This window comes from Mangifera indica, chromosome 20, assembly GCF_011075055.1.
Source record: "Mangifera indica cultivar Alphonso chromosome 20, CATAS_Mindica_2.1, whole genome shotgun sequence".
In the NCBI taxonomy this organism is placed as follows: Eukaryota; Viridiplantae; Streptophyta; class Magnoliopsida; order Sapindales; family Anacardiaceae; genus Mangifera; species Mangifera indica.
Window position 1 is genome coordinate 11,997,114 of NC_058156.1, and position 20,998 is coordinate 12,018,111.

General features: G+C 34.1%; 4 protein-coding genes across 10 annotated transcripts; 3 read left to right on the plus strand and 1 right to left on the minus strand.

Moving 5' to 3' along the window:
- Positions 1-640: 640 nt before the first annotated feature.
- Positions 641-6,012, plus strand: LOC123204726 (protein TIFY 6B). 5 transcript variants are annotated; one of them, XR_006499608.1, is made up of 8 exons: positions 642-865; positions 2,710-2,912; positions 3,162-3,466; positions 3,565-3,655; positions 3,749-4,079; positions 4,196-4,256; positions 4,835-5,055; positions 5,878-6,012. XR_006499608.1 is itself a non-coding variant. In XM_044621526.1 (7 exons), exons 1-7 carry the CDS (start codon positions 781-783, stop codon positions 4,956-4,958), a joined length of 1,197 nt encoding a protein of 398 aa, XP_044477461.1. In that variant the 5' UTR covers positions 641-780; the 3' UTR covers positions 4,959-5,372. The 5 variants fall into 5 exon arrangements, 4 of the variants coding, with proteins under 4 accessions (XP_044477461.1, XP_044477462.1, XP_044477460.1 ...); XM_044621526.1 differs by lacking the exon at positions 5,878-6,012 and having other exon boundaries at positions 641-865; positions 2,713-2,912; positions 4,835-5,372; XM_044621527.1 differs by lacking the exon at positions 5,878-6,012 and having other exon boundaries at positions 641-865; positions 2,716-2,912; positions 4,835-5,372.
- Positions 6,013-7,670: 1,658 nt separating this feature from the next.
- On the plus strand, positions 7,671-12,648 carry LOC123204444 (TPR repeat-containing thioredoxin TDX). Of its 2 annotated transcripts, none has more exons than XM_044621099.1 (10): positions 7,671-7,787; positions 8,056-8,089; positions 8,781-8,939; positions 9,062-9,149; positions 9,233-9,313; positions 9,399-9,463; positions 9,599-9,739; positions 9,938-10,051; positions 10,814-10,844; positions 11,904-12,648. In XM_044621099.1, the coding sequence occupies exons 3-10, from the start codon at positions 8,805-8,807 to the stop codon at positions 12,242-12,244; spliced, it is 996 nt and encodes a 331-aa protein (XP_044477034.1). In that variant the 5' UTR covers positions 7,671-7,787; positions 8,056-8,089; positions 8,781-8,804; the 3' UTR covers positions 12,245-12,648. The 2 variants fall into 2 exon arrangements, with proteins under 2 accessions (XP_044477034.1, XP_044477033.1); XM_044621098.1 differs by lacking the exon at positions 7,671-7,787 and adding an exon at positions 7,794-7,978.
- On the minus strand, positions 12,570-16,649 carry LOC123204442 (ABC transporter G family member STR-like). Its single transcript, XM_044621097.1, has 4 exons — positions 16,081-16,649; positions 15,053-15,232; positions 14,516-14,784; positions 12,570-14,232 (listed from the first exon to the last, which is right to left on the minus strand). Exons 1-4 carry the CDS (start codon positions 16,429-16,431, stop codon positions 12,636-12,638), a joined length of 2,397 nt encoding a protein of 798 aa, XP_044477032.1. The 5' UTR covers positions 16,432-16,649; the 3' UTR covers positions 12,570-12,635.
- A 1,553-nt stretch (positions 16,650-18,202) lies between these two features.
- Positions 18,203-20,976, plus strand: LOC123204567 (surfeit locus protein 1-like). 2 transcript variants are annotated; one of them, XM_044621297.1, is made up of 5 exons: positions 18,203-18,529; positions 19,219-19,457; positions 19,950-20,118; positions 20,210-20,493; positions 20,733-20,976. In XM_044621297.1, exons 1-5 carry the CDS (start codon positions 18,266-18,268, stop codon positions 20,800-20,802), a joined length of 1,026 nt encoding a protein of 341 aa, XP_044477232.1. In that variant the 5' UTR covers positions 18,203-18,265; the 3' UTR covers positions 20,803-20,976. The 2 variants fall into 2 exon arrangements, with proteins under 2 accessions (XP_044477232.1, XP_044477233.1); XM_044621298.1 differs by having other exon boundaries at positions 18,234-18,519.
- The last annotated feature ends 22 nt before the right edge of the window (positions 20,977-20,998 follow it).

Genomic DNA, 20,998 nt, shown 5'->3' on the forward strand with positions numbered 1-20,998 from the left:
TTGATATTTTGAAAAATAAAGAGGATTTTGTAAAATGTATAAAAAAAAAACACCTTTATAAAAGAGGAATATTTATAATTTCTAAAATTAAAGGGTTTAATTAAAATTGGTAATTGACTTATTTCATATTAAAATTTTACTTTAAAAACTTAATTTAAATTTAATTTAATTTTTTTTTAATAATTTACTTTATTGATGATATTATTTTTATATAAATAATATTATTTATTATAAAAATAATATTATTTATTTTATTAATAAATTTTTAATATTATATTTAGTTAAACTGAATTCAACTAAAATTATCCAAACTCCATCAAACTCGTGTTTTGGTTTATTTCAAATCGAATTGTGGCGTAAAAGATGCTTTTCTTACACGCGCCAAAAGTCACGAGAAACAAAAATAAAAATGAGTAAGAAATTAAAAAATACAAAGCCACGAGCCTACAATTTTCCTCGTGAAACTTTCACTCACGAGTTCACAACGAAGATAAAAGTTTCACGATTTCCGCCACGTGTCCGCTCCTGCATCAATGACAACCCCAACACGTGGTTTCTCACCGACAAATCCCCGTCCACAACCGGATCACCCAGTCATTTATAGTCTTAAAATCGGACGGTTCACATCTCCCATGTGATAATAGTCAAATTTCTCAAATCACATTTTAAAGCTCATTCCTCTTCTTCTTCTTCTTCTTCTTCTTTTTCTCTGTTCACTTGAACCGAATTTACTTTTCTTTTCTTCGTTGAATCGAATCGTTACGGTGTCGTTTTATTGAGATGGAGAGAGATTTTCTCGGTTTATCTTCGAAGGCTTCTCTGGTTACTGTGAAAGAAGAGGCTTGTGATGGCTCTAAGGATTCAGGTGTGCTTATTTTTTCTTCATCTCATATTTCACACAAATTCTTAATGCGGTATTTGTAATCTCATCCGGATTGAGGAGGAAGCTGCTTTGTTTTTTTTTTTTTTTTGTAATTTTCTTGGTAACCAAATAGAAACAGTAAGAAAAGCAATCAAAATTTCTCATCAAGCTGCTATAATTGATGTTACTTTCTAACAAAGCAAAACTTGAAAAATGAAATTTTAATATTCCTTCATTTTCTCAGTAACCAAACAGAAAATAACGGTAAGAAAAGGCAAGAAATATTATAGGATCATACTTTGTTCGAACAATTCAGTTGTCTTGAATTTACTATATGTTAAATAAGACAGACGACAGGTAGAATTAAAGCATTTTTATTTATTTAATTTTTACTATGGGCTTGTTTTTAATTGTTGAAGTTTGTAGTAGTTAGTTAAATATTCACGATTTGCACAATTTTTCTAAAGATTTTACTTTTATGGGTGGAGTCTAACCTTTGTTTGTGGAGCGCGCCAGAAGGTCAAATAATCAAAGCTTCAGTTGTTGTGAAAACTAGGGGTGTAAATAGCTTGTCTCAGCTGCTTGCTGGTTGGCTTATGTCGAGACAGGCTCAGCCCGACTTGCTGAGCTCAAGCTTGCTGTTGGTTGGCTAGGCCCAACTCAAGTATAATATCAATAAACCCTTAAAAAGTTTCAAATCTTGCATTTATACTGCTAAAATTTTGTCGACTTTAAATATAAGGGCAATTGACAAGGAATTGATATTCCCAACTTAGCGAGCTTTAGCTTTCCCCTAATGCCATTGAGTCCAGTTCAATCAAACAGTACTCAGTTCGGTTCGATCATGCTTTTAGTGAAAAAGTTGTAAAATTTTATTGAATTATATAAGGTTTTGGTTTGGTAAGATGTGAAGGGGTTGTTGATTCCTCATGTGTCAATTCTTAATGTGTCATGTTGAGTTGTCATTTTGATTTTAAAAAAATTAAAAAGATTAAAGGGTGTGTTACCTAACGTGTGAATGAATTAAATAATGATCTCAACACATTGAATTTAATAGTATTAAATGTGGATTAAGTTCTATATTTATCAAATATGAATGGTAGTGTCCAGATGGGCAGGTAGCGCCTACATTTTATCATAATATATACTTTGGAAAATGCTTACAATTATTGGTTCAACATCATGGGCCTTGTAGCCAGTGACAATCTCATAAATAAAATTGAAAGAGGTTAAAGCTGAATAAAAATAAAATATAAGAGAGTTAATGAAGGAATAATGAAATCTAAGGGGGGTCAATGTAAAAATTTAGGGTTTATATTGATATTTTACGTTTGTAGAACTGAAAGTTTTTTAAACTCAAGGAGGGTCAGCTAACCCTCTCTTGACCTCCCTAGGTCTGCCATTGCTTGCAGCTCAAATGTTATAGCCTTGATTTATTTAGGTGAAGTTATTGATTGTGCTCTAAAGAGTTATAGGGTAATGTTACTCCGCATGGTTGTTGGATCAACTCCTTACTGATACAAAGTTATATATAAAAATATAAACCATTTAAAAGTTAAATCGTAGATTAGAGAAATTACATTGGATGCCTCAAAATTATATGAAATATAAGTTTTGAGAATGCTACTCAATATTTGTACATGAAGATTCCATTCTGCTGTGGCCTGAAACCAAAAGCTTGTCAATTACAGTTTAGTGTTTAATTTAAGTTTTTCAATCAATTGGATAGATATTGTTAAATTTTTTTTCTGTTCTTGTTGGTTTTATTTATTTCATATTGAAATTAGATCTCAAGTATAGGGGACCCTGATTATGGGCTGTAGTATATGAGAACCTTGTTACTGTAGTAGCAGCGTTGAAGAGTTCAGGGATGCAATTGTCTTTCTCAAGCGAGGTTTCTGCCATTCCTCAGTTTCTATCTTTCAAGGCTTCTCAAGAAGACAGGCAAAGAGAGATGGCTCATGATTCTGTATTTTCATCTGGATATATGTCTATGTCTACTACTGACGCTTTTAATTGCAACCAGAAACCTTATGCTGGCATGGTCCAGGTTCGTTTTCTCCACTATTATTAGTTCATAATGTTAAAGTTCAGCATTGATTGGTATTGGAATATGTACATTTTACCTGTATATTTTATGTTGAATGTCAAACTCTGTTACTTCTTTTATAACCAGAGAAGTTAATTATCTTTGTCAAGCCAAGTTCAAACTTTGTTTTATGTTGATCTATACGCATGTGAAGGTTGATTTTGTGTAAACTGATTTTATTTCTTCTTCTTTTGGGTGATCTATCTGTAGAAAACTACTGTTCTTGATAAGCAAGGGGGAAACCACAGCGTGATGAAAAACTATGCAATGCAACACTTAAATGCAAACCAAGTTCAAAGGCCTCAGGAAATGAGGATGTTCCCAATCTCCAGCAAACTCAATCAGACAATTGTTGTGTCTATGACCACTCCAGTTCTTCACTCCCACCTTAACTCCACTGGACAGAGTGTGGATGGTAATACCATTAACTCACAACCTCATGGTGGAGTTTCAATCAAATCTCCAGTTTCTGTCCTTGTCCCCACAAGTTCCATCATTGGTACCACTGATATTAGGTATTGCTGTTTCTTATGGAGGCAATTTTAGTGAATGCTAAGAAAGAGTTTTAAGTGAAACTAAAGATGGCTAGCATGAAATAGAATTTCTTGTGTAGGAATGCTTCCGAACCTAAGGGGGCACCAGCTCAGTTGACCATCTTTTATAACGGATCTGTCTGTGTCTATGATGATGTGTCACCTCAGAAGGTGTACATATGTATCTGCTTTATACCTGTTTTATCTCTTTTCTGCCCCTTTGGATATTAGTGACTTTTTCTTACTTTTTGGCTTTCTGTCCAGGCTCAAGCTATCGTGTTATTGGCTGGAAATGGGTCCTCTCTGACTGATAATAAGACACTTCCTGCTGCTCAGGTGCAAACCTGTGTCCTGGGGCCATCTGTAGGTGATGGTTATAAAGGGGAAAATTCCCATATTACATTACCCTGCCCAGGCCTTCCAGGCACTATTTCTATGACCTCCCATGTTAGCTCTGAGTCAGGTGGAGGACCTAGTTACACTAAAGAAATAACAGTGGTGAAACCAATATCAGTTCTGTCTTCTAAAAACCAACTGGAGCCTGCCAAATCAAGTGGCTCAGTAGGATCTGCGGCTACATCTCTCATTCAAACTGGTAATTCCTTGTGCCTTTTACTTGGCTTCTTTTGAGTGGTTTTTCTTGTCCATGAGAGTTATTTGCTATGTTTAATGTCTGATGTCAATGGAACCAAATCATTGTTCTCCTTGCAGTGGCCGTGCCTCAGGCTCGTAAAGCATCCTTGGCACGATTTTTGGAGAAGCGCAAGGAAAGGTATGTACCAACGTTCTCAATTTGGTGATTCTTATTTTACTTTGTATAGGTATATTCTTTACTGTTGGGAGTTGGCTGTGTTATTATTCAACCACAGTGGAAACACTTTGAATTTTCATTTATTTAGGAACCATTTAGTCGATGAGGTCTTTTAGGTGTATAAGATGTATTATGATGTAAAGCCATTCACACTGAAGCATAGAATAGTTCCATTATGCATAATATATGAGAACAATCCACTCAATTGCTACTTCATTAATATGTAAGCCATCTTGTACACTTGTGCCCAAAGACATCTTATGTACACCAAACAACCCACTATAAGCTTGATTAATTTGAATTCAGATACAGCTGGTCCATGAAATCTTTAGTAAAACATCATGAAGTGTTAGTTTGTTTCCCTTCTCTAGTTCAGTCTGAACTTACCATCTGTTGCTTCATTCTTGTCTTCTTTGTTTATTGAGTTAACTCATTGACTTCATAAAACAATGATAATGTGACTTATGAAGATGTTAAATTTGTTCTTTTTGGTGTCACAAAATTAAGTATCTCAGTATAAATTTTTTGTATACGTTCAGGGTGTTGAGCATGACACCATACAATGTCAACAAGAAGTCTTCAGACTGCAATAGCCCTGGATCTGAGGGTTTAAGTTTGACAGTCAATTCTTCTGGCCTTTGCTTTCTTCCAACTCTCGATTAGCAGTAAAAGGCCAGCCTGGTGCATGACCCAGGAGACCGAAACCAAAATCAAACACCAAATGTAAAAAGAAGAAGCTCAAATTTATTTTAGCTCTACGGTAAGCATAATTCTTTCAACTTCATTAAATTTTAGCTCCATAGGTATGTGATATATTTTTGTTTGTCCGTTTATTGTGATCGGATTCATTTCTTCCGATAACAATATGAAGTCCTTACCATAATATGCTATGAAGTACTTAAAACACATTAGAATTACATTTTTATTTCCACGGTCTCCCTGTATTTAATTTTTGTAGGCCTTTGATAGTTAAATAAATATGGTAGTAGCACTGCTATTTCGTATCAGATATTGTATATAAAGAGTATATATGGACAATTTGTTTTACTATTATATCAAAAGAAGTGCATTATATCATATGTCTCTTTTGCTCGTAAACAGAACTAAATAATCATCAAACCACTGATCCTTCCTGATAGTATAACTTATTTTAGCATTGTAGTGCCTGGTCTCGTACACTTGTGTCGGTTTTTGGGTATATACCTGTATACTTGTATTGTGTATTCTACCTTGTCTTTCTCATTTACTTAATCTCATTGTGAAATATGAAACAAGGTACAAAAAAGAAATGAGTAATCACTCTTTCCTTTTCATTTTATTTGTTGAGTAATAGTGTAATACCATGGATTTAAAACCCAAACCTGTAACATGGGGCAACCAGATTATCTGTTGGATTGTGGAGAACCAAGGTATAACCATTGGGAACCTCTCCTATTTGTGGTTTGACCCCAGTCAAACCTGGGTCGAAAGTTTATTTTATTGTTTTTCTTTGGTTTTATTGAAACTTTTGCTCCAAAGCTGGAAGCTAACTCCTCGTGCAATTGCTCCCCTGCCCAAACGGGGAAAATGACATTATTTGCAGGGAGAGCTATGGAGCTTGGGGTGTGGTGTATGTCAAGCTGAGTATGAGCTTGAGAATGATAATTCAGTGAGTTTGCGAGTTTACAAATTGGATATAGGGAAATATGAATAAAATTATAAGAAGCTTTAAATTTTATATTTTTATCCTTTTTTTTTTCTTAATTTAAAATATAATAAGCCGAGGATAAATATATAAATTTTGTGATTTAAATACTAATTTAAATCTCAAGAGAATGAAAGTAATTTTTTGAACTTGAACGGTATCATTCGGTTCCGTTCCATTACACCTCAGTTTAATGGGGCCGACGATCGCAAATTGGGCTCCTCATATGATCATTGATTTATGTGGCGCAAGCTGTGGCAATAATTACATGAAGAGTAATGTTGTTAATTTAGGTATTAAATAATGTGATCGGAGTTATTTTATTATTAATTTTAAAATATTAAATTATATAGTAATATTTAATTATTGTATAATAATGAGTATTTATAATAATACTGTTTTATAAATTTCATAAATGATGAAATAGCTCCCACAAAGAAGCGAGGGTGAAGCAAGGGTGAGTACTAATTAAATCAAATTTAAATATTTTTTAATTTAAATAAAAATAATTCAATTTAAGTTTGGTGAATCAATAATAAGAATAGTTTAAATTTTGTTCAAATGAAAATGATTCGATTTGAATTTGATTTAAATTATAATTTAAATTTATGATTCAAATATATAATTCAAATTTATGGCTTGAATTTATAACTCATTAATTAAAGGATATTGTTTAATAATTATTAAATTTGAATTGTATCAAATCAGTTATCTATCTCACGAGTCAAATTGAATTAAATTTTTTTTAGTTTGAGTTTAGTTTGATTTTAAATAAGTTGAACCTTTTAATTTGAACTCAACTTATATTTGAATTAAATAAATTCAAGCTAAGTTAAACGAATTTGAATTAAGCTGAACAAATTTTAATTAAGTTGGATCTAACTTTCCATTTGGTTTGAGTCTAGCGCTACGAAAGAGGTCAAAAAACAGTTTTGCATATTTTTTAAATTCCGACAATTATTTACTAGCATGTGATCATTGAAAGACAAAATAGCTAAATTTATATGTTTAAAAACTAAAATTCCGCCACTTAAAAATTTTTTATACATATAATTTTATTTTTTTGACATGTAATGTTAATATATATTTCTAATAATTCAAAATAAAAAATAAAAAAATTTGTAAAAATATTTTTAAATATCATATGAATATATTCTAAATATAAAAATATTAGAAAAATTTTTTAATTATATTTTATCTTTTAAAACCTTTTTTTAAATCATAAATCAAATAATCAACAAAAGTCAACTTTGACATGCCAGAGCTGGTAAATGCATGCATAAATTAACTTTTGAAAGCAATAATTTAAATTTAATTTGAATGAGTCTAAATAAATTTTAATTTGAGTGAGGGAGTTAGGTTTAAAGTTAAAATAACTTAATTCAAGATAGAGGTTAACTTAATTAAGTAGTAAAAAATAATGCTACAAGAAAAAATGATAAATTATTGATGAAAAAGAATTTTAAAAAATAATTACGAAAGAAGAATAAATAAAAAAATCTTAAAGAAGAGGAATATTGTTAACGGGATGAGTTTAACTTATTTAACTGAAACACAAATTTGAGTTTAAGCCAGCATAACTTGAATCCACCTCTAGTTTAAGTCCTGATTTTAGTCCTGCACTTTAAAATTCCATTTCTACCCTTAAATAGTGGCATCATCCTTGGGTTGCTCTCGGGAAACTTTAAAAAGTTGAGGGATGAACAAGAATTGGCACAAATTTCAGAGAAGCCCAGGAAGAATCCGATTCAATAAAAGTAAACCTCCACTGGAGTGTGGGGCCACCGCCAGTCCAGCGGCAGAATAAAGTAGAATTCTTCTTTCTTCTTTTTCTTCTTCTCGAGTCTTCCTTCTTTACCACTCAATTGCATTCAGAATTTATTCCCAAAATGGATTCTTCAAAAATTGCAGACTTAAAACTCTTCGTTCGCCACTGCAAATCAAACCCTTCAATTCTCCACCATCCTTCTCTTTCTTTCTTCAAGTCTTATCTCCAAAGGTTTTTCTTTTATTTTTTGTTCTTTTTTATTTCCAGCTTCAATTTATTTATTTGTTTACTTGTTTTAAATCTTTCAGCTTGGGCGCTCAACTTCCACCAACCACGGAATCGGTGAGTTTTTTAAATTTGTTTTCAAGAGTTTCAGCAGCTAAAATTGGCTTTATATCGTGTGGAGTAATTTAAATGGTTTATTTTAGTGTGATGAATTTGAATTATAATGGACCATTTGCAGTTCTGGTTTAGTAGTGTGGTCATATAAAAAAAGTTGGAAATTTTAGAGGGTTAGAGAGTTTTGAGCAAACGGCTTTGGAAACTTTAAGAAAGTTCATATTTGGTTGAAATGATTTTAGAGAGAGTTTTCGGATACAATTATATCTATTTAGTGGCTTATGAATCATGAATTACTTATTTTTCTGCCTAAACAGGTGAAAGCTTTGTTTTTTATATGAGTCTTATTTGAATGATTTATTTGCAGCCTTAAACAGTTGGTAGATGTTTCAAGCATTTTTTTTTTTTTTATTGCTTGAGCATATTTTCACGGATATAATAGGATAGTTTTCTCCCCATCTCTCCATATATGCTGTGTTTAAGAGTTATAATATATTCTTGGGAACATGTGCCACACCGTTGAGTGGATTGATTTATTCAGTGAGTACATCACTTGCATACCCATGTTAAATACTAGGACTGTCCTGGTGTAGTAGTGAAAAATCATTAAATTTGGGCTTTTTTTTAAAGCTAAAATTTTAATATATGCACCTCATTTTGCTTGATCCAATGCCTTTGTATGTTCTGGTAACAGAAAGAGGATAAGAAAGGTGTTAACATGTCGGAACCTGTGGAAAATATTGATGCCAAGAAGTCCAATTTTTCTGGTGAAGATAATGATGACATTATTGAATCAGATATTGAGTTGGATAATACAAATATTGTTGAGCCTGACAATGATCCTCCTCAAAAGGTGGGCTTAGATAGAGTAAATGTGAATCTATTAATACCTGTCGTATTTTTATTTTGGTTTGGTCCTAATGCCCTTGGTAGGGTTCCAAATTGAAATACGATACCTTGTGTCTCTTAATATAGATGGGAGATCGGTCAGTTGAAGTTACAGAAGAAATGCGTGATGCTGCAAATGCAGCAAAACTCAAAGCTATGGATTCAATCTCTGAAGGCATGGCATCATCCTATTGTGGTTAAAACTGTTATAACTAATCTCCTCCATAGTGTTTCTTGACAATTTTTCTAGCTTTTCAGGTAAGCTGAATGAAGCGCTTGATCAATTAACGGAAGCAATAATGTTGAATCCTACTTCAGCCATTTTATATGCAGCTCGAGGTATTATCTAATTTGATTTGCACCATTCTTGTGCCTGCTGATTTTTCTTTGTTTCTCTGCCCTAATTTGACATGCTTTTTTTCAGCTGGTGTCTTCGTTAAGTTGAACAAACCAAATGCTGCAATCCGTGATGCTAATGAAGCTTTACAGGTTGATATATCCCTTCATCTGTTCTTTTATAGACTGCCAAAAGAAGTGTTTGTGTAATCGGTTATGAAGTGTCTTCATATGTATTTATCTTGGCATGAGCAAGATAACCAAACCTGTTGTGTTTACATGGTCTAGATTAACCCTGATTCGGCAAAAGGATATAAAGTGCGTGGGATGGCAAGGGCAATGTTGGGCCAGTGGGAAGAAGCAGCAAGTGATCTGCATGTTGCATCAAAGTTAGATTATGATGAAGAGATTGGTTCAGTGCTCAAAAAGGTGGTAAACGTTATATTGTTCTTGCTGTAGAAACTGTTCCTTAATATTGCATTTTTCAAGGAAAATCCACTCTGGGTTGTTTCAATATGGGTTTTTTGACACAATTTTTATCTAGTTCTAGCAGTTGGACCTTTTTGTGACTCAACATATGCATGTATGTATGTATTTAATTATAAATAATTGCATTGTATTCCAAAGGTTGAACCTAATGTTCATAAAGTTCAAGAGCATCGAAGAAAATATGAAAAATTGCGGAAAGAAAGGGATCTGAAAAAAGCTGAACGTGAGAAGCAAAAACAAAAAGCTGAAGCTGTAAGTAGCGTTGAGCTTATTTTACTTATATCTGAAATTTATTTTTTTCCAGAAGCAATTTAATTGTATTGATGTTATTTTGTGCCAGGATACACAGTAACATAGATCAGAATTGATTTTTTCCATAGGTGTTGCCATTGTAGTATTGATACATGGTAATAGATTGACCTTTGAAATAGTAAGGCTTAAGCTTATCTGGCATTTTTAGCTCATTGATTTTAACATTATCCAAGTTGTTAAATTTGGATAGTTTTGTTTTTCTTATTTATTTTTGAATAACCTTGAAATTCTCTGGACTTGTTTATCAAACGCAAGTCCAGTATCTACCTGTTGCTTCTGTTGCTTTTTGCATGGTAGATGGCTCTAAAAAAGGGCCAGTGTCCTTTGTAGGAGTGAATGACAGATGTGGTTATTCAACTAAAGCCTTCGGGTTTAATTTGGTGTTCATAAGGTGGGAAGTTTTGACCAAGTGCTATTTCATGTAGAACACCCAATTGTAGTTCACATCTCACGTTTATCCAGCTGAGTTGTTGTTTGTGTCCATCATTCTTCTTGTTACATAGGATAAAGTTGTTAACGGGGAGAGTGATCTAAATCCAGTTTTTACATTTCTTTCTTCTATATGGGGTTGTGGGTTTTCTAATTTCTCAACAATTGGATAATTGCTCCTCTTCTAATTTCCTTGTGTTGCTATGTTATGTTCTTTTATAGGAGCATAAAAACATCTATTCTAGTGCTTATAAACTTTACAATTTTATGCAGGAACGAGAAGCTTTGTATGCATTAAAGGAGGGTATGGCTACTGCTTTCTTTTCAAATTTTGTTTCATAAGATATTATATACTCTTCACCTTTAATCAAACTCAGCTAACATAGACTGTCAATTCATGGTTCATTGATAAAACAATGTTATTTTACCTATATAATTAACAAGACTGCCAATTCAAGCCAAAGTTAAGTCCAACCAAACCAAACATCTCCTAGCTTGAGTTCAGCTTGGTTCAAAAAACGAATATAATCTTCATATTCAAATTTATCTTAAATTCATATTAATGAATTCGAATCAAACTGAGTCGAGCTTGCTTCCAAGCTGACTTAATTTGGATGTAGCTCAAAACATGTTCACCCAATTGAATTTATTTTCTTTTGTGAAACAAAAATGATTTTTTTATTGTAATTACATATTTAATATATAATTACATATTATTTATTTTTTTATTGCATTACTTATTTTGTATGGTGAAATTTAATTATAATTCTTAGTCTATATCTTTTCTTGACTAAGCTAGTAATAATTTGATAGGATGATTTTAGTCTTTTATTTATGTTTTAAAAACATTGGTGATATTAAATTGAAATGAAAAGCAAAATAAAAAAACTTTAATTTAATTTTCAGAAATTTTTATTATTTTATTTTAAAAACACATATCATACAATAAACTAAAATTAGGGTTTCAATACACGATTTTATTACCATTATATCTTTTTACTGTGTTTAAATACAAGGTTAATTCATTCTCTTGTTTATATCTAGACAGCTTTCTTCTGTCATGATTGTCATATTCCTTTTGTTCTCTTTTTATTATATTTTGATACCAGCAGTTTGCTTACTTCTTATGGTAAGCTTCCTTGGGAAGAAAAAGTATTATTTTACTGTGTTTCTGAGTTTTTGTAATCATCAAATCTGTCATACAAGAGTCCAAGCCTGTAATGCTTCAAAGGCTTGCTGTTGTTTGATGGTTTTTTTAATCTGTTTATTAGTTGATGATATGCAAAGTTGATTGATCTGTATGTAGTGTCTATGAGACGTATTTTGATGTGGGTTATCTTATCATGGTTTTTTTGATTGACAGGGGAAGTTATGGGCATTCACTCCCTTAGTGAACTTGATACTAAGATGAATGCTGCTACAAGAACATCTCGGCTGGTGATCTTGTATTTTACGGCAACATGGTGTGGGCCTTGCCGTTTCATTTCTCCTGTTTACACAAGTTCTGCCTCAAAGTATCCGAAAGTTGTTTTCTTGAAAGTTGACATAGACGAGGCTCGCGATGTGGCTGCAAAATGGAATATAAGCAGTGTTCCCACCTTCTTTTTCATTAAGAACGGCAAAGAAGTTGACAAAGTCGTTGGCGCTGATAAAAGTGCCCTGGAAAAGAAGATTGCACAGCATGCAGGGCAGCAGTTCAACTAGTCCTTAACAGGAGCAACCTCTGTTTGAGATTTTCCATGGGAGAAACGTCCGAGAATTTTTAACCCATCTCAATAAATTAACTTGCTGAAGAGGCGTCCCCATTAAAGTTTTAGTTGTTTATCAAGCACAAGAAGGTTGTTAAAGCAAGAGTAGTTATTTATCTAGCTTTTGGTCTGTATGGACTCTTTCTAATTTGCATGTAAAACTCCATAAGAACAATGGCAGATTATTTATGAGAAAAAAGCCTATGATGTTCATGAACAAAGCCTTGTTGCTGCTGATGTTGCTTTTATTTGAAATATTCTTGTAAACCAAAACAAGGGAATGAGAAATAAGTCTATGTTGTATTTTCTTCAGAAAGTTGTAACGTACAAGCTTGAAGTGATGATGATTATTTTCTCTCATTCTTGGAGTAAAATCTCAGAACTACATAGAAAAGTAGTCTGTAGAGAACTCCCCAAGCCAACAAGATAATGACATCGTACCAAAGATTGTCCCACTGAAAATCCATGGAGGATATAACATCTTCACCAATGAAGCAATTTGCTTTGATTTTCTTATGCAGGTTGCTGTCCTTCAGTTCTCCGAGAGGTCCCGGCGAAAGATCAACAATGGAGCCATTATAGCAGTTTTTGCCCTTGAACTCATTCACGAGCAATGCCTCAAAGGGATACTTGATTGCAGAGATGTAATGGAGCCATCTCCACCAAAGAGGTATGTGAGCTCTCTTCAGAAAAAACCCACAGGTTAGAAAGAAAAGAGCTGTTGTTGCAATCACAACTGCATAGCCTGTAATGTAGCTTGGAACAAGTGCACTAACAAGCATCACATATGCATTTGTAGTAATGAGAGATGCATACAGGATTATCCAGAAGATAATCAGACTGCTGTTGAGTTTTACCAGGTATTTGGTAATGACTGCAAATGTGAAGCCCTGAATTGCAAAGAATGGCAGATATACCAGCAGGGAAGAAATGACATAAGATGAAGCACGATAGGCATTGTGGGAGCTTTCTCTGAGGAAGATGAATCTTTCTTGAATGAAAGTTGGGACAGCATCATTGGAAGAGAAGAAAATCAAACACACTGCAAAGATGTAGAAATTGAGCAGCCTGTTGATAGTTTTGAAGTCGTAATTTTGGAGATTCTTGAAAAGTGAAGACAAAATGAGTGCCATTACTGTCAAGACGATTTCCCTAGAAAGAAAGAGCTCAGGAGTGCGAACAACACTGAGTGCAGTGCGCCAGGAGAGGACAGCAACCTCCCGGAGCCATGGATTTGCATATTTGGGCCCCTGCTCTGGCTCATCAAGAACTTCTTCTTCAAACTCAAAGTCTTCATAGGAACTTTCATAAGGTTCGGGAGATGGACTAAATACTACAGGAGTTTTTGGGCGAGAAGTATTATGCTTAGGAGTTGAGTACCGGCTTGAAACACGACTCCTACTACCTGACGTTGGAGTTTTTGCCGGTGTTCTTGCAGGAGTCCAGGATGGCGGGCGATGAGGAGTTCCCATGACACCATTGTACAACCAGACTGAGAAATCTTTGTAAAACTGAGAAGCTAAACGTGGATTATAGCTACCACTTTGCATGGTCATTGGTGCAACAACTGACTTGCGTTCCAGGGAATTGTCAAACTCATCATCATCATCTTTCTCATCGTAACTAAATTGTCCTGACTCTGCTCTAGGTGTTTCACTTCCTGAGAATGCTTGGCTATGGAGGCTAATGGCATATTTGGATCCGGGTGTTCTCATGTGAGGAGTTTTCGGTGGTTTTGGAACAGGGGTTCTTGCGGCTTGATCAGGTTTGATTCCATCTCGCTGGTAGAGCACAAGCGGTTCTAGTCCCACATTGGATTCATCATACTCTTTCATCACATCAAGGAGATATTCCAGGCTGTTTTCTCCATCAGGAACTGGCCTTCCAAAACCTGAGAGATGAACAGGAAGAGCAACCGGACTTCCCATATATATCAACCTGCCCCTGTTAACCCAGAGATTGAAAGATTTCAAATGTCAATAACACGGAATATGTTAGAAAAACAAAAGTTTGTGAACTCATGGAGTGAGATGGAAGTCAAAATCTTGTCTTTTAGCAGATTTCTCGCACCAGGAGACTAGATTTTGGCTTTTAAAATGTTACAACAGCTCCACTCAAGAGTTCTCAGGAGTAACTAGTTGATATGAAGGTCCAGCTAGTAACCCGTAGAGCCTCCGGATGACTACTTGTGAGAGGTATCAAATCAATCATGGCTTGTATGGCATACCTTCCTAGAACTGTAATGCGATCAAGAAGAATTTGAATTCGGTAAGAAGGCTGGTGAATAGTCATGAGAGCAATGCTGCCACTTTTAGCAATGTCCTTGACCTTTTCCACGACACTGTAAGCACTTGTAGAGTCGAGACCTGAAGTGGGTTCATCAAGGAACAACAAAGATGGCTTATGAATAATGTCAATTCCTATAGAAACCCTTCTTCGTTCTCCTCCAGACACTCCTCTTCTTCCCTCATCACCTATATATGTATGTGTTGCACTCTGCATTCATGTACAAGTGAAAATATCAGTTTAAGAATGTCATTCTCTTTTGCAACCGGGGTGTTCACAAACCAAGCCAAGCCTGAACATCCTCTTACTCTAGTTTGACTCAAATTTTTCTGGTTAAAGTTAAAGGTAGCTTGAATTTGATTCAGTGCTGAAGTTAGAATTTACTGTTCAACTTAAGTTCATGAACTGACAAATTGAAATCCAGATTATATGTCCACGTTTTAAGTTTGCACCCAAGAGTATTATGATTGAATTTTACCTGCAAACCAAGTTGGTCGAGCAGCTCATGAACTCTCTTTTTCTTCTCATCCCTGGAAATGGAAGGAGGAAGCCTAACTTCAGCAGCAAACATCAAGGTTTCAAACACAGTAAGCATGGGAAACAGCTGGTCATCTTGCATAACATAAGATGAAATCATCTTCATGTAACTAGTAGTCACCTGCAAAACCAAAATCAAAACTCGGAATCTGAAAATATGTTCATTAATATTTGTTCAAAGTGTTTATGTTGTCTTGATTCGCATATAGAAAAGTGTTTATGTTGTCTTGATTCGCATATAGAAAATCACATAAAGTGGTGAGGAATTTTAAGCTTTGGATTTCATTTGCCTCGTGATTTTATTGTTAAAGGCATTTCGTGAGAGAGGGAGATAATAAGTATATATTGACTCAAATGTTTTGATATTTGTTCAATGTGAGAATTTTTACATTAAAATTGGGTTGGATTTGAGTTGAACTAGTTTAAGCTCAATTGTCACCATATTTTGATCGAGTTGGAAACAAGTTCGATTTAGGCGAACTCGAGTCTCTGGGATTTTGTTGTTAAGCTTGAGCTTGTAAGATGTTTGGTTTAAGCCTAAAAGTGTTTGATTAAATCGGTCAAAACTACATCGTTGAGCCAATTTTGGTTTGATTATAATACCAAGATGAACTTAACTCAAATTCGGTTTGATATTGTAGATAAATTCAGATTTAACTATTTTAAAGTTAAAGTGTGCTTCAATGAATTTATTGAATCAAACTAAGTTAAACTTAAGTTAAACTTGAGTTATTTTAAGTTAGAGTTCCAATTGAATTGAATTCACTCCTAATTAAAACAACTGCAATCACAAAGGTTAGGAGAGTCCCTAACATATAGTCCCTATTGATGTTATCTTAATTAGCATATGATATATTACTTAAAACGCCAAGATATAGTCCCTTTGGACCTTCCTTAATCTAATTTTGCCCTAGGCGATCCTGATAAGCCAGAGGAACACATCAAGGAAAAAAAAAAAAACTAACTAACCGGTTTTCCATCAATTCTGACAGAACCTTCAAGGCTACCTTGAGCAATTCGACCAGCCAAAGCGTCAAGAAAAGTTGACTTTCCAGCTCCACTTGGCCCCACAATCGCCATAATTTCTCCCCTCACAGCCTGGCCAGAAATATCATTCAAAAGATAGGCTTCTTTTGTGACCCAAACACCATCTTTTTTCTGCTTTTTCAACACACTGTACGACAAATTTTTGAACTCCAGGCCCCGCCCTGGAATCAGTTTCTGTGGAGCAACTGCAACTGGCGCTGCAGTGTTTGGCTTATCCAGGTCCAGCAGCGTCTCCAGGCTCCTGTTTCTGTAAGTTCGCCCTGACTTCGCCATGGCCTGGCCTTTGAAGTTTTCAGGAAACTGTTTAAATCAAACCGTCTTGTAACCACTGAAGTTATAAAAGGAGATTGTTTGAGGTGACTGACGATTTTTGCTAGACTATAATTTGTTTCTTTTGGCTTCGGTTTTGTAGATTATTTGCTTTGATAATTCCGGGAGAGAGCTTCAGGTTTTGTCTCATGTTGCAGTACGAGACGGAGTTTCCAGTTGTCTTCTACTTCTACAGCTCTTTGCAGTACATTTCAAGGACTACTTTTATTTTACACAACTATTTTTTTAATTAAAAATCAATTTAATCCTATAATAACATATATTAAATATATATAATTTTATTAATAATAAAAAATAATTTTTTAATAATCAGTTCAGACAATTAGATTGTAGTATAATCTGAGGAAACTCTAACGTATAACGATTCTGATGATGTCAAAATATAATGATTTTCCACTGGGCTCCAACAAAATATAATATGGGATAGTTTAATCTCAATTTAAATTTATAATGTTTGGTTTAAATTTATTCAAATTAGTAAAAAAAGGTAAAAGTGAATTTAAATCATGTTAAATTATTAAACTTGATAATTAACTCAATTCAATCAAACTCAAAACAAATTTGATTTATATGATCGGAAACTTTGAGTGTATTCAACTTCATATTGTCAGCCTTAAACTTTGGAGTATTTGATTTGCAAGATTGAAAAAATTTGATTTAAACATGTTAAAACATCCTTTTTGTCACTTTGTTTAGTTTGACAAAAGTAACAGTCAAACTCAAAACCACACTTCACTTAAATTTGAACTCAATTTCACTTCTATCGAAAGGAATCACAATCAAACTAAAATTGTAACTCAAACTCAGTTTAAGTAAGCCATAAACTGAGCCGAGCTAGCTCTGTTGGTTCAGATCCAGCCCCAATTATAATCGCAGACTCGTGACTCTAAGTCAATCAAACGGTTGACATTGTTAGTTTTTAATAGCAGGAGGTCCTTGCCAAGAGTCAATGATAAATCTGCAAATTTACGAGCATCTGAATGCGGTGGCCGTAAAAAGCAAAACGGCAACCGCAAGCATATTTACTCGGCAATGAATTTTGGCAACTAAAAGGACCGATTGGGCTACAAGAAGCCCATCAGTGACGCGTTGCCTTTGTTTCAAAACTGAAACGGACAGAATTGACCCTACTAGAACAGAAATAGTTCAGAAGAGACATCGGTTAGGCTTTTGCTGAAGAAATTTAGAACAAAGTAAGAAATGAAAGAACGTTAGAAGGGTCCATTTATAGTGTGTTTTGGGGAAACCCTAAATTTTCTCATATGTTTTTTTTAATGGGCTTTTTGTAAGCCTCTTAATCCACTTAAATGGGCCTTAACTTGTGCTTTTATATGTAAACTGTTTATTTTCGGCCAGATATGTAGCTTAAATAGCAAATTTGAGACCCTAAGTTCGGAATTCAGTATAGGCATATTAAAATTAAATATTTAATTTATTTGATATATTTATTATAAAATTGATTATTAAATTTAAATTTTCTTCTATTTAATCTGGATGATTCAAATTTAATAAAATCAAGTTAAAATCAATTCGAATTTAAAAAAATCAATTCCTAATCTCACTTTAAAATCAATTAAAGTCAACTTAATATTTGAATAAACTTTTTTTAGTTTTTTCGATAAAAAATTCTAAAAGTTTATTTTATTTTATTTAATAAAAAATAAATTTTATGCAGAAAAGGAAAATAAAAAAAATAGCATATATACTACAAAATCATTTAGCATTACATTTTGCCCCCTTGGGTTCTAGAGTTCCGAGATCACATGATAGAGTAAACATGGCGGCGGCGGCGGCCTCCATCCCCAAAACCCTAACGAAGTTCCGCCCTCTTGGAGCTGGTGATCACCTCTTTTACCTTTCAAGGCATAAGCTTAGGTTTGGGCTCCCGCAAGCCTTCTCTAACTCTGCTTCTGAACTTGCTTCTTCGACCGAGGGAAAGTCACAGAAAGGATCGAGATTTTTGGCGAAATGGTTGTTGTTTCTGCCTGGAGCTATCACTTTTGGTCTTGGTACTTGGCAAATTTTTCGAAGGCAAGATAAGGTCAACTTTTTTCTTCGTTAATCTCTATTTATTTGTCTGACTGTAAAATTTTATATATATAAGATGAAACTGTGTAATTTGATGTTTAAAGTTATCTTTACTGATTCATCTAGGTGGGGTTTTATAATATTGTGCAAATTTTGACGGATGAAGAAAAAGTTAAAATTTTGTATGATGAAGATGTTATGAATGCTTAAAAATTACTATCGATATTGTATATATTTTCTAATGGCCTTAAAAGTTCAAAAAGAGAAATAAAAATCATTAAAGTTGGTTCTGGTAATGCTCATCCATAAGCTTCTGTGGCTCATGGCAGCGTGGTGCCATAGCATCATGAGATTTTCTTTCATGCTTTGAGATTGATTTTGACATCTGGACTTGCTCAAGATGTGATTTGCAATTGAATTGTATAAGATAGATAAGTGGTAGCTTAAGTCAACATGTACTTTCTCAAATATAGTCTCTAAATGAGGTTTTGCCACAATGGTCTTTTGACACATTGTGATGCAAGAAAGGGTAGAGAGACTATTCTTTTTGTTCATTCATGTAAACCTTTAAGATATATTAGGCAGGGTGCTTTTTTCCAGTGACCATGTTTATGCAATGTAGGTTATTAAGTATTCCTCTGGAGACTGTAGAGTTTTCCTGTTGAATGGAAAATAGTAATGGATAATGTTTTACAAATACAGATAAAAATGTTGGAATATAGACAGAAGAGGTTGGAAGCTGAACCTTTGAAGTTAAACATCTCATCGCCTTCAACTGTTAATGCGGATTCTCTGGAGTTTCGGAGGGTGATATGCAAAGGACTTTTTGATGAGGAAAAATCAGTGTATGTTGGTCCACGTTCTAGAAGCATTTCTGGAGTGACTGAGAATGGCTACTATGTCATAACGCCTCTAATGCCTATCCCCAACAACCCAGAGAGGTATGTGAAGTTGGTTTCATTCCCATAGTTGCATGGTTAACTATTATATAATTGATTTCTATAAAATTAGCTTCTTTTCTTTATTTAGAAGTCATTAAGTTAATTGACAGTTTATTTGTTTAAAGTGTTTGTGATTTCATTCATATATTTTTAGAGTAATTTCCTTCATTCTTAGGAATTCATAAGAGACAACTGGTTTGTGTGCTTTAAGGACAAACCTAAATTCAATGAATTTTTTAAGGAAATATCAGGTTAGCATTGTTGAGATAGATTGTGTTGTAGACTTGGAGTTGTTGATCAAGCATCATGTTTCAGTATTAAAGCAGGGTAGGCTTCTAATAGCCTACATTCTATCCTCTAAACATTGTTATTTGTCCTTATCACAATTATGTTAACTGTAAATTTTCTGTTCACTCTGGTGTTTCTGATAAATAAATGGAATAGATTTGCTGTTCCTTTTCAGATGACATTGTAATCAGTATGTTCTTTTAGTGTGCAGTCTCCTGTCCTGGTCAATAGAGGATGGGTGCCGCGTAGTTGGAGGGACAAGTCTTTGGAAGATTCACAAGACCATGAACGGCCTTCAAATATAGCACCCTCCTCTGTCCAACAAAAGGAAAGAAGTTCTTGGTGGAGGTTTTGGTCAAAGAGGCCTATGATGGTTGAGTTTATTTCTTAGTATCGTATGATACATTTTGTCTTCATATTCACAAGTTTAAAGAAACAATCTTAATTATTCTATCAATCTACAGGATCAAGCCCCTGCTGTTGTCCCTGTAGAAGTTGTTGGAGTAATTCGTAGAAGTGAGAAACCTAGCATATTTGTACCAGCAAACGATCCAAGCTCTTGCCAGTGGTTCTATGTTGATGTTCCTGCAATTGCTCGTGCTTCCGGACTTCCTGAGAACACTATATACGTTGAGGACATCAATGAAAATGTCAATCCAAGCAACCCTTACCCTGTTCCAAAGGATGTCAATACCTTGATTCGCAGTTCAGTGATGCCACAGGACCATCTCAATTATACATTGACCTGGTAGGCTTGTCATATCTCTTTTAGATCTTCCAATTTAAAATTCCACTGTTGTGAATGCAGTTTGCTTCTGTGCTAGCTTTACTTTTACTTTGATTGTGATTTTGAATTGTTTGCCAGTGCGAAAGAAATTATAAGCTGTTAACATCATTATGAGAAATTCATTGCAACAAATTCTAATGCCTCTTAGATTTATGACTATAAAACTTGTTATATGATAGATTCATATTATTTTTGCTCAGGTATTCTCTATCTGCTGCTGTAACATTTATGGCTTACAAGAGACTGGCACCAAAAAAGACCCGGAGGTAGCAACTCTTTACTATAAGATGGCCTTTACTAATCAATTTGTCATTTTTTGTTGCATAACAAGTTTTGTTCAGAAGAAATTTTATCAGCCTGGTTTTTAATACACAGTATAGTTTTGCAATTCGACTATTATTGTTGATACAATCACAATGGCAATGAATTTATACTTGAAGGAAATAACGTAATATTTATTAAATTT